At 44.7% G+C, this 13,344-nt stretch overlaps 1 protein-coding gene across 1 annotated transcript in view; it reads left to right on the forward strand.

Annotated features, from left to right (window-relative positions):
- Nucleotides 1-13,344, forward strand: part of TATDN1 (TatD DNase domain containing 1) — a 42,185-nt gene that overhangs the window by 18,767 nt on the left and 10,074 nt on the right. Inside the window, exons 7-9 of the mRNA XM_062188013.1 lie at nucleotides 6,161-6,246; nucleotides 6,337-6,377; nucleotides 9,230-9,306. Coding sequence (XP_062043997.1) covers nucleotides 6,161-6,246; nucleotides 6,337-6,377; nucleotides 9,230-9,306 — 204 coding nt within the window. The remainder of the gene's footprint in view (nucleotides 1-6,160; nucleotides 6,247-6,336; nucleotides 6,378-9,229; nucleotides 9,307-13,344) is intronic.

The raw sequence follows: 13,344 nt of genomic DNA on the forward strand, positions 1-13,344 counted from the left end.
CACGCTCTCTCTCTCTCTTTCCTATTCAAATACATAAATGAATAAATCTTAAACAAAAAAGAAATGTGCCTTGAGTTTTACATGATAGAGGCTTTTTTCATTTGTTTAACAAAGTAATTCATATATGAACCATTCCAGTGGAATGAATTAAATTCAGTTATCAGGGATATGATTTAAGAGCAAAGGATATTAAAAGCATAGGGTCAGGGACGAGAGCTATGTTACTCTTGCTGGACGTTGGGTATTGTGTGTTGGGAGCTGTGAGACTCCTTAGAGGAGCCATGTGCAGAGTGGTGCCTTTTGAAAACCCCCCGACGCTCCCAGCCCTCAGGTACTTCCCAGCACCCTCTGCCAGTAGCTTTTAGCTGCACTTGCTGTCCTCACACTGATGGGTCAGTGTTACAGGTTGAAAATGAAAATTTGTCAGCCTTAACTTAAAACCTAAGTATTTTTGTGGAATTTAAAAAACTTCTTTAAAATGGGACTAATACTCTTTTTTAAAATTTATTTATTTATTTATTTATTTTACAGGCAGAGTTAGACAGTGAGAGAGAGATAGAGACAGAGAGAAAGGTCTTCCTTTGCCGTTGGTTCACCCCCAAAGTGGCTGCTGCGGCCGGCGCATCGCACTGATCCGATGGCAGGAGCCAGGTGCTTCTCCTGGTCTCCCATGGGGTGCAGGACCCAAGGACTTGGGCCGTCCTCCACTGCACTCCCGGGCCACAGCAGAGAGCTGGCCTGGAAGAGGGGCAACTGGGATAGAATCCGGCGCCCCAACCAGGACTAGAACCCGGGGTACCGGTGCCGCAGGCAGAGGATTAGCCTAGTGAGCCACGGTGCCAGCCACTAATACTCTTTCTTAACCTGTGATATATAAAGCCAGAGCAGAGGGTCATGACTAACCCAGAATAACAACTTAGTAAATTATGAGTACTTTTATATTATTCTCAGAGAAATTCTACCATTCTAAAGGAAAATGTTGGCTACAGTTTCTGTTTAGAGTTTTTGAAAAGTACTTTCTAAAAAACAAAAAAGAGAAGCAAAGAGTAAAAGCACAGGAAAGGCCTGATTGGTCATGGAAAGTTTATCCTTTAAGCCATACCCTGTATTTTTATTTTTTAAGATTTGTTTATTTGAAAGTGAGAGTTATACAGAGAAAGAGACAGGAAAAAAAATAGAAGAAAGAGAAAGATCTTCCATCTGCTGGTTCACTCCCCAAATGCCCAGAACAGCCAGGGCTGGGCCAGGGTGCAGGGGCCCAAGCACTGGAGCCATCTTCTGCCGCATAAGTAAAACAGGCAGCAAAGTCTCTTAAGAAAGACACCAGTCTCCACTATAATTTGTATTATTTAATATTATATTAAAATCTATAAATCAACTACATAGCCTCCTAACCAATACTTCATTCACTAGCTTGAGCCTGGGAACCCTTCTTTTTTCAAATGATGTAAAATTCTGTGGACACATTGCCTAGACTTGAGTTGTTTTCATGAAGTGTTCTTTTGCCTACCCTGTGATCGGAAGCTAATTTTCAAACTAACTATTAGATTCTGTAAATTTGTGGCTGGGGCCATGGGCCTGCCTGCTGCATGTAGCCAGAAGCTGGACTTGGCACAGTAATGTTCACCTAACCATGAGCGCATACTTAATTACTAACGTTTGGATTACTTTAGAGGTTAGGGACAGGGTGCCTAGTAGTATTTCTTAAAATCTTTTTCTTCCAGGTTTTCATTGATATTTCCTACACTGCAAAATCTAAGTACTTTATTAACTAAAACAAAATGTTTTTGCTTATTCTAGTCCAGCAGAATCTAAAGTGGTGATTTAAAACCCAGACATTGGGTAATAAAGACATTGGGTGGCCGGCGCCATGGCTCACTAGGCTAATCCTCTGCCTAGCGGCGCCGGCACACCAGGTTCTAGTCCCAGTCGTGGCGCTGGATTCTGTCCCAGTTGCCCCTCTTCCAGGCCAGCTCTCTGCCGTGGCCCGGGAGTGCAGTGGAGGATGGCCCAAGTCCTTGGGCCCTGCACCCACATGGGAGACCAGGAGAAGCACCTAGCTCCTGGCTTTGGATCAGCATTGTGCGCTGGCCACAGCGCGCTGGCCGCGGCGGCCATTGGAGGGTGAACCAACGGCAAAGGAAGACCTTTCTCTCTGTCTCTCTCTCTCTCACAGTCCACTCTGCCTGTCAAAAAAAAAAAAAAAAAAAAAGACATTGGGGCACCAATTTTATGAAGACTGTTTCTTTAAGAAGTGCATTTCTATTTCTAATTTTAAAATTTAGCATTTTCATTCCATTTCTAATTTTAAAATTTGGTGTTTCGAGAGTACAAAGAGGTACTGTAGGAAGATAGTCCTGTGCATCAGAAGAGAAGATGTAGGGAAAGTGGCACAAGAGGCTTAAGTTAAATACAGAAAGGTTGTTCTGCCAAATCAAAGGACCTAGGAGGGGTAAAGTTTCTATTTAAGAAAATAAGTCCCATGGGGTTCGGGTTTTGGTTAAACCTGCATGGCCATTCGAGAACAAGGAGGAAGCACTGTGTTAAAATGAGAAAACAAATAGAACATCCCATCCATTGTATCCTCTGGACATTGCCATTATATTCCTGGGACCAGGAAGAAGCTTCTTCCAAATATAACTTTTTTTTTTTTCTTTTTTTTTTTTAGCCATTTGGGCTGCAACTTGTAATCAAAGCACTGAAGTTCTGGTTCCCAGTTTGCCATGTTGTGTGTTGTGTACTGTGGTCTTGGACAAAGTACTGTATCTCTCTGATACCAGCTCTTGTTCTGTCCTAAGGTTATTTTGAGGATCAAATGAGATACTGTATGTGACACCTAGGAAAACCTTAGAAAATACTCTAACATATTCAGGGCTGCCATTTATCATGTTATTTTCATTGTTTGAAAAAGCAGCATAATTCCATTGTTATGCTGTTGTGTTTTTTTTTGTTTTTTTTTTTGTTTTTGTTTTGTTTTTTTTTTTAAGATTGATTTATTTGAAAGTCAGAGTTACACAGAGAGAAGAAAGGCAGAGAGAGAGAGAGGGGTCTTCCATCTGATGGTTCACTCCCCAACTGGCCTCAATGGCCGAAGCTGAGCTGATCCGAAGCCAGCAGCCAGGAGCTTCTTCTGGGTCTCCCACGCAGGTGCAGGGGCCCAAGGACTTGAGCCATCTTCTACTGCTTTCCCAGGCCATAGCAGAGAGCTGGATCAGAAGTGGAGCAGCCCATATGGGATGCTGGTGCTTCAGGCCAGGGCATTAACTCACTGTGCCACAGAGCTGGCCCCATGCTGTTTATTTAGTAAATAGTTGACTTTAGTTTTTAGGGGAATCCTTTTCCTTTTTTCTCAGTGGCAGTAAGTTCTTTTATAACAACACATAAAAAGACAGGTGGCAAAATACAAGCAGCTAACCCTCAGTGTGACTTCTGACTTCTCACTTGAGTGAGTGGACTCCCACCCACATGTTTGTACTCTGCAAGTCCCTTGTGGCAAAGGGCCAGCAGTAGTGTCCTCTAACACCAACACTTGCTACAGGCATGAGGTCCCTTGGGTAATGGGATGCATGTCCATTTCATTTTCGTTTGGTTAGAAAGCTTGCTAAAATTAGCTCTTTGGGGGAATATCCATTGTCACTCCAAATGTAAATCTTTTTGTTTTTATAAAAATTTATTTTATTTATTTGAAAGACAGAGTTAGAGAGAGAGGTAGAGCCAGAGAGAGAGAGGTCTTCCATCCGCTGGTTCACTCCCCAAATGACTGTAACAGCCAGAGCAGAGTTGACCCAAAGCCAGGAGCCAGGAACCAGTACCTTCTTCCTAGTCTCCCACGTGGATACAGGGGCCCAAGGACTTGGGCCATCTTGTGCTACTTTCCCAGGCCACAGCAGAGAGCTGGATCAGAAGTAGAGCAGCCGGGACTTCAACAGGCGCCCATATAGGATGCTGGCACTGCAGGTGCCTGCTACACCACAGTGCCAGCCCCTGAACACACTCTTTTTTTTTTTTTTTGACAGGCAGAGTGGACAGTGAGAAAGAGAGACAGAGAGAAAGGTCTTCCTTTGCCGTTGGTTCACCCTCCAATGGCTGCCGTGGCTGGCGTGCTGCGGCCGGTGCAGCATGCTGATCCGATGGCAGGAGCCAGGTGCTTCTCCTGGTCTCCCAAGGGGTGCAGGGCCCAAGGACTTGGGCCATCCTCCACTGCCTTCCCGGGCCACAGCAGAGAGCTGGCCTGGAAGAGGGGCAACCGGGACAGAATCCGGCGCCCCGACCGGGACTAGAACCCAGTGTGCCGGCACCGCAAGGTGGAGGATTAGCCTGTTGAGCCACGGCGCCGGCCCTGGACACACTTTTTTTGGACAGGCAGAGTGGACAGTGAGAGAGAGACAGAGAAAGGTCTTCCTTTTTGCCGTTGGTTCACCCTCCAATGGCCGCTGCGGCCAGCTCATTGCGCTGCTCCAAAGCGAGGAGCCAGGTGCTTCTCCTGGTCTCCCATGCGGGTGCAGGGCCCAAGGACTTGGGCCATCCTCCACTGCCTTCTCGGGCCATAGCAGAGAGCTGGCCTGGAAGAGGGGCAACTGGGATAGAATCCAGCGCCCCAACCGGGACTAGAACCCGGTGTGCCAGTGCCGCAAGGCGGAGGATTAGCCTGTTAAGCCATGGCGCCAGCCAACTGGACACACTCTTAATGCACTACTTTAAAAAAAAAAAAAAAAGAGCCGCCCTCTGCTGTGGTGGGCATTTGGCACAGCATTTAGACCTCTGCTTGGGATGCCCACATCCCATAGGAGTGTCCCCTGCAGTCCCTACTCAGCTTGCCACTCCAGCTTCCTGTTAGTGCGCATGCCGCTAATGCATGCCCTGAAAGGCAGTAGATGAGGGCTCAGGTGGGCAGGTCCCTGCCAGTCACACAGGTGACATCTGCATAGCTTTGGCCTGGCTCAGCCTGGACTGGTGTGGGCATTTGGGAAGTGAAACAGTATATAGATCTTTGTGTGTCTGTTCACCTTTCAAATGAATAAGAAATTTTTAAAAGCCATCTGCTAAGCTTGATGGATTTTAATGTGTGAATTTACTGTTTCCATACTATAATTCCTAGAGTACAAGATTCTTTTTTTAAAAAAAGATGTATTTATTTGAAGAGTTACAGAGAGAAAGGAGGAGACAGAGAAAGAGCTTCCCCCCATTGCTTCAGTCCCCAAATGGCCACAGGGCCAATCCAAAACTGGGAGCCAGGAGCTTCTTCCAGGTCTCCCACTTGGGCAGCAGGAGCCTAAGCACTTGGACCTCTTCTGCTGCTTTTTCCAGGTCATTACCTGGGAGCCGGATTGGAAGTGGAGTAGCCGAGACTTGAACCAGTGCCCATTGGGATGCTGGTGTTGCAGGTGGCAGCTTTACCTGCTACGCCATGATGCTGACTGCCAAAATTGTTTTATTCTAAAAAATTGGGGCAGGTTTTTTTTTCCCCCCCATATTTATTTATTTGAAAAGCAGAGTTACAGAGAGGCAGAGGCAGAGAAAGAAAATGATCTTCTATCCACTTGTTCACTCCCCAAATAGCTGCTATGGCTGGACCTAGGCCAGTCGGAAGCCAGGAGCCAGAAGTGTCCTCTGGGTCTCTCATGCTAGTGCAGGGGCCCAAAAACTTGGGTCATCTTCTGCTACTTGCCCAGGCGCATTAGCAGTGAGCTGCATTGGAAGTGGAGCAGCCGGGGCTTGAGTGGGTGCCCATATGGGATACCGGCACTGCAGGGAGCGGCTTTTACCTGCTACACCAGCGCCAGCCCTGGGGCAGGTGCTGACAGAGCAGCGGGTTAAGCTTCCACTTGGGATGCTTGCATTCTGTACTGGAGTGCTGGTTTGAGTCCTGGCTATGGTGCTTCTGATCCAGCTTCCTGCCAGTGCATCCTGGGAGGCAGTGATGATGCCTTAAGTGGTTGGGCCCCTACCGCCCATGTGGGAGACCTGGATGGAATTCCAGGCTCCTGGCTCAGCCTGCCCCAGCCCTGGCTGTTGCAGAATTTGGGGAGTGAACCAGCAAAAGGGAGCTCACTTGCTCTTTTTCAAGTAGTTGAAAATAAAACATTTTTTAAACATCAACATAATTATCTTTCTTGTGCTAAAATAAATGTTTAATGAGGGTTATTTTTGCTTTATGCAGATATTTTGAAAAACAATTTGAATTGTCAGAACAAACAAAATTGCCAATGTTCCTTCATTGTCGAAACTCACATGCTGAATTTTTAGGTGAGTTAAAAGTAACATCTTGTTTTAAAACTTAAGAATTTTATAGGAATCAAGCTACTTGCTAAATATCCTTCTGTTTTTAATTCACAGACATAATGAAAAGAAACAGGGATCGGTGTGTAGGTGGAGTGGTAAGTATAAAATAGTTATTTTTATTATGTGATGCACAAAAGCACCTTGGTTATTAAGGTTGGCCTCTCAAATAATTCAGGTGTCAGCAGTAAAGTTATTTAGGTTCTTCTCTCATTATTTGAAGGATGCATAAATTTACAGTCGAGTTTATAGGCCAGATGTGACTCACATTAACCAGAGTGTTTTACAGTTCCTTTGTTCAACATACAAGAATGAATATAGAATTCTGTTCACAAGAAACCCCATGAATTTACTTCTATATATTCTAACTGTGAGTGATATTCTGTTCCTGGTCTCTTCCCTCAGCCAGTCCATAGTGATCTTCAATTTAAATTCTAAGAAAAACAGAAGCTAATTTTTGTGATACCTTCAAATATTTTTAGCGTTTGTTTCAGGCTTGCTGTCCTATGTATTAATTTACCACGATCCCTCTGGCCTGGAGACTAATTCTGCTTTCCGCAGTTTGTGTCCGACTCTAAATCGTCTCCCACGGGGCCACTTCCACCGCTAATCTAGAGGCGTTCCCATACCTGTGGTCTGCCCCCACTTAGCTGTCTTTAGCAGTGATTTTGAATCTCTTGGACGATAGAGTTCTTTGAGAACAGTGCTCAGACATACAGATTTTCCTCTACAGTTCCAGAAGAGACTGTGTCTAGCGCCAAAGCTGATGCCCACGTGTATAGAATCAGTTACGCTCAGGTAGCCAAGGAAAGGAGAACTCGCGCTGCGCCCTTGCTCTGTGGATGCTGCCAGGTTGGGTTTTGTGGGCGTCTCTGCTCCCAAGTTTGTAGCGTCTGCCTCCTGCATCCCACTAGTAGTAGCGTGAGTACGTATACCTTCTGCGATGCTGAGGTGTTCGTATTACTGTGCACCGTTTTCTGTGCTTTGTCATGTAGGTGCCACACTTGGGAACTGAGGGAGAGCTTAATGACTGCCCTTGGGAGTACTGGTGTCATTTGTTGTAACCTGCAGACTTTCTCTGCCTCTCTCTCTTGCCCTCTCTCTCTGTCTTCTCTCATTTGCTCTAAAAGAGTTGATTTGAATGAGTTCATAATTGCTTTAAAAAGTAACAGCATCAACAACAAATCCAACTCAAATATTTCACTGTATTTACCCAAAAAGAAATTGCCAAATAGAGAACTAATAACTAATTCTGAGATGGTTTATGAGAAGTCTCATTTAAAATCATTCTGGTCTTAATGGAGGCTGTCTTTTCTAATCAGCTTGAAATGCTAAGGGGAAATTAAACCCCTTACAGGCAGCTGGGAAACGCTGAGAAAATGTTAGCCACAGTGTGTTCAGATGGCTGTGAACTCAGTAACAACATCCTATCACTTGTCAGGGGACCTTTTTGTTAATTAACTATTTTATTTTATTTAAGGAATGCAACTTCATGCATTTAATATATACAGATTTGGAAACATGAGGATTCTTCCCCCCAACCACCTCCCTCCCACCCATACTCCCGCCCTTCTTTTTCAGGTGACCTTACTTTTTTAAACTTTAATTTATTTGAAAGGCAGAGATAGAGAAGGAGACAAAGAAAGAGACACAGATCTCTTGTGTTCTGGTCCATTTCCCAAATGCTCGCAGCTCGCAGCTGGGGCTGGACCGGGCCAGATGCAGGAGCCCAGAATTCAGTCTGGGTCTCTCACGTGGGTGGCTGGGACCCAACCATTTGAGGCATCCCTGCTGCTTTTCAAGGTGCAGGTTAGCAGGCAGCTGAGATTGGGAGCAGAACCGGCACTCAAATCCAGGCATCTGAAAACGTGTCTCAAGCAGCGTCCTGTTCGCCAGTCACCTGCCCTGACCTTACTCTTTAAAGCAGTGTTGCTGTTATTTGTTGTGATTACATAAATACACCCAAAATATGAAAACCTGTGCCTAACTCCCGTGTCTTTGAACTAGAAAGACACCATTCTCATCCTTTTTGCCTGCTGAGCTGATATTGATTATATAACAATTATATATATATATATATATATATATATTTAAAGATGTATTTATTTATTTGAAAGTCAGCATTACACAGAGAGAGCAGAGGCAGAGACAGAGAGAGAGGTCTTCCATCTTCTGGTTCATTCTCGAGTTGGCCACAACAGCTGGAGCTGCACCAATCCGAAGACAGAAGCCAAGAATGTCTTCTGGGTTTCCCACGCGAATGCAGGGACCCAAGCATTTGGGCCATCTTCTACTGCTTTCCCAGGCCATAACAGAGAGCTGAATTGGAAGTGGAGCAGCCAGGACTCAAACCAGCACCCATATGGGATGCCGGCACTGCAGGCAGCAGCTTTACCTGCTATGCCACAACATCGGACCCATAGCAATCATATTTTTAAAGCAGTAGTGTCACCTCTTTAAGGTTACAAGATTTTTCTAGCCTTTCCTTCATGGCTCTGCCTAAGATTGTGGCTCCCTACTCCTGTCCCCCTTCCTGGGGGTTCTGCACAAATGCTGAGCCAGCAGCATGGCCACTGTAGAGAGGCATGCTAACCGGCCAGGCCCTGGCCTCAGTACTGGGGTCTGCCACTACTGCAAGGCCAGGATGGAGCTCTTGGCTCCTGACTGCAGCCTGGACCAGGCCTGTCTGTTGCAAACATTCGAGGAGTGAACCAGTAGATGGAAGATCTCTCTCTCTCTCTCTCTCTCTCTCTCTCTCTCAATATCTCTCCTTCTCCGTCATCCTACCTTTGAAATAAATCTTTTAAAATACAATTGTAGGGAAGACCTCCACATTTGAAACCCCGTGATCCCCAAATATCTTACATATATCTTTTCTTAAAAAGCCTTATCAATGCCATTTAGAAGTTTAAAGTGTGATTGTTGTGCTATTACACCTGTATGTCCATAGGTGCATTCGTTTGATGGGACCAAGGAAGCCGCAGCTGCTCTGATTGACTTGGATCTGTACATAGGTTTTAATGGTTGGTACGTTCTTTAATCGTATTTAACTCTTATATTAAAGATATTTCTTAAGTTGTCTTACAGTAGACAGCTGATAAAGCTTTACTAAAAAAGTGTGTGCATGTTGTGCATTGACTTCTGGGATTGCCAGTAATTACTTATATAAGAAATTAAATAATGCGTTACTATTACAAGTGAAAGCTCCACAGTTACCTACCCCTCTGTTTTGTGTTGAAATGAGCAGCTGGCTTTTCCTAGCAGCCCTGTGTACTCCAGGTCATGCATCCTGTTAAAACGAGTGTGCTCGCAGTGCTCTGTATACGTGTACACATCATATCTGACTGTGGCCAAAGGTTCTTCTGTTGACAGTCACCTTCTATATCCCTGCAGGCCAAGAAACCAAGGCTCAAAGAAACTAACAGATGGGTATAAGGTGACTCTGCGTGTGAGAAGCTGTGTGCCCTGGCTCTTCCCGGGGTGCCCTTTCTGCTGTAACACCACTACACCTCCTGTACTTGGTACAGTCAGCTAGCACAGCAAGGCCCTGGGTTTGTTTTCTGTCCAGTGCATAGGAACTTCCCCCCAGTGTCTGTTCACAGGATGTCACACTAACTCATCCAACAAATTGCAAAATAGTGTAAGACTTCTTTTCCCTCTTCAGTACGTCATCCCCTTGAAATTAATACTTTTCCAATTGTAGTTTTTTTTTAAACTAAAATCATCTTATGAAAACAGAATCATGGAATTTCCTATTTGCTATAGAATTCAGAGTGTCCTGGGTGTTTCTTTCATATTTAAAGTAAAAGTTTAATTTTTAAATTAATATGCAAAGGAGTACATGCATTAAAAAAGAATATAGGGTTAAAAAGTCCAGTGGTACTAAAAAACTTATAAACATGTGTGTCATAGTCCCCCCAGCATGCATCTGCTCCTAAGTCAATCTTTCCCGAGACAACCACTTTGCTCTTTGTCACCAGATTTCTAGGTCACCTGCATACATCCCCCTTTTCTGTCTCATTAAGGTCTTTAAGCATCTTGGTTCTTACATCCCAGATTGACCTTCACTTCCACTGGTCACTCCATATTCTTCAGTGTAGCTGCTTCAGAATGTTTGGTTTTATGCATAGTTGGGGTTTGCATTATTATGTCTATGTAAATAGTATTGACTGCTGAACCATCTAGGTATCATTTCTTATACCTGGAGTCACTTTCCTCATATTTTTCCTTATTTGGATTTCTTCAAAACTTGGAGCCCTTGCACAGTTGCCCAGCTCTATAGAGTGCCTTTCTCTGTTTCCCACATGAGGAATCCTAGCTACATGGTCTGGATGGGTTCTGCCATCAGCTCCAGAACCTTCCGTCTTTGTTTCTGTTTGGGTTTGCATCTCTTCTGTGATGGAATCCTGTTTCTATTTAGATCTGCGTATTCTCCTTGGCCTTGTTTTGGTGGAACGCAGTCTCTGATAGCTTCCCAAGATCTTTCACAACAAGCAAATTTTTTGAGATTTTACATGTTTGAAGATTAATTTATACTATTCTTAGTCTTGGGACTTTGTCTAATTAATGAATTGGGGCGGGGATAGTAAAAAGCCACTTTCCATTGATGGTTTTTCGGGCATAACTGTCTAGGTTAGAAATTGTGTTCACTGAGAATTTCCACTGTCCCATCAGAGGTTCCAGTGTGGATAAGTTGATTGCTCTTCTAGCTCCCTACCCTAGCCCCATTTCTCATCCTGTTTTATAATCCCATAATCATGTTGTAATGGTTTTCTGGACATTCATCATGCTGCTGTCTGAGAGGCCGCTTCCAGCTGGAGGCTCATCTCTGTCAATCCTGGGAAATTTTCCTGATTTTTTTTTCCTAGTCTTTCTTTGGACAACCTAGACTGATAACTCCGATATATCTTTTTATTCTTCAGTTTCCATTTCTGTTCTTTTCCACCTTCCAAAAAAATGCTTTATATTTTCAACCTTTTAAAATGAGATTTACTGCAGTGTTTGCTTTCAATGTCTGAAAGTTCTCGGATATTTTTAAATGCCATAATCTTGGTCTGATGCAGTATCTTCTCATCTCTCTAAAGATAGAAACCAATAGTTCAACGCTATTTTATGCTTGCCTTACTGCTTTTATTTCTTCTCAGTTCCCTTTTCCTCCTTTGGTCTTTGTCCTCTGGACGCTTCTTCTATTTAGAAAAACAGAAGCTGTCTGGAAGCCCTGTGGGAGACCATCTGTCAGCTGGCAGGCTGAGCCGAGTGGACTTCACTAGGGATTCCCAAATGTCACTTTGTAGAGACCTTTCTCTGGGCTGGTTCAGTTTTTCCTCTGGAGTAGGGTCCGGTGGACGTTTCCAGCTGTACCTGAGTGTTCTGGAGCAGGGTGGGCTTAGGGCGAGGATCTCCCTGCTGTCAGTCACAGCCTGCACTGTGGGTCCTGGGTCTCCCCTGTGCACCTCCGTGCTGCTGGTCCTGCAGTCCACTCTCCGCTCTGGTGTCTCGGGAGCCTGCACTCCTCCCTCTCACCTGTCTCTCTCTGTACCAAGTCATGGGCGATTAAGCTAGGAGCCTCACTTTTCAAATAGTTGCCATTCAGTCCTTTGCCTTATCTCAGCACCTAGGCACTTAGTCCTTCTACGTTGTAGAACGTTGCTGGGTAAATCAGTTTGTTTTCCTTCTCTCTGTAGTCACTTAGCACTTGGACAATAAACACAGGTCATTTAACACTTCTCCAGCTACTTTGTGCTTTGGTTGTTAGGATAGGTGTAACAAATGTTTCCTAGTTTCACCAAAACATGCTGTCTGTTTCTTTTTCTCCTTGTCATGTGAGTGCTGTGATCTTCAAGAGAAGGGAATTAATTGCTTTGTTTTAGTAACTTAAAACGGTAACTCCATCTTAGGTGTTTCTAAATGATCTCGAGTTTGTGACAGTGTGGTTTTAAAGCTAATCATGAGAAGTTTTTTCCCTACATTAATATTAGCTTTAGAACTTATTTAGAACTACTGATGTTTCCTTCCCAGCCCTCCTAATATATCATTTAAATAAAAAATATAGATATTCAAAAGGGGAAAAGCTGGTAGGTACGGGCTGGGCCACGGCTCAATAGGCTAATCCTCTGCCTGTGGCGCTGGCACCCCAGATTCTAGTTCTGGTCGGGGCGCCGGATTCTGTCCCGGTTGCCCCTCTTCCAGGCCAGCTCTCTGCTATGGCCCAGGAGTGCAGTGGAGGATGGCCCAAGTGCTTGGGCCCTGCACCCCATGGGAGACCAGGAGAAGCACCTGGCTCCTTGCTTCGGATCAGCGTGGTGCACCAGCTGCAGTGGCCATTGGAGGGTGAACCAATGGCAAAGGAAGACCTTTCTGTCTCTTTCTCTCACTGTCCACTCTGCCTGTCAAAAAAAAAAAAAAACAAAAACAAAAACAAAAAAAAACCTTGTAAGGTGCAAAAGAGGGGCTGGAGTTTTGCTAACTGATAAATGTTCTGTAGTTTCTGGAAGACAGGTGAAATAGGAAGACCACAGAAGTGTTTCAGAAGAGATGGAAGTCTGGCAGACAAAATCCCCGAGACTTTGGGATTAGAATTCGTGTGAAATAGGGCCACAATCGGAAATCTCACTCCCCATACCCACTCCTGTCCATAGAACAAAAGCAGCAAACATTTACTCAGTGGGGCAACTTTTTAAAAAAAGATTTATTTATTTTAGCTGAAAGGCAAGAGTTACAGAGAGGGAGAGAAAGAGAGAGAGAGATCTTCCATCTATTGGCTCACTCTTTAAATGCGTGCAACAGCTGGAGGTATACGAGCCTGAAGACGGGGCCAGAAACTTTAGCCAGGTCTCCCGCATGAGTGGCATAAACCTAAGTACTTGGGCCGTCTTTCGCTAGTTTCCTTAGCACATTAGCAGGGAGCTGGATCAGAAGTGGAGCAGCTGGGACTGGAACTGGCACTTATATGGGATGCCAGCAAAGCAAACAGCAGCTTAACGCACTGTGCCACAATGCCAGCCCCAGGAATGTTTTTCCTTAAGAACCAGTGATGAGGCCCTGTGAAAGCATTTAGAGAACCAG

Source organism: Lepus europaeus, chromosome 4 (assembly GCF_033115175.1).
Source record: "Lepus europaeus isolate LE1 chromosome 4, mLepTim1.pri, whole genome shotgun sequence".
Classification (NCBI taxonomy): domain Eukaryota; kingdom Metazoa; phylum Chordata; class Mammalia; order Lagomorpha; family Leporidae; genus Lepus; species Lepus europaeus.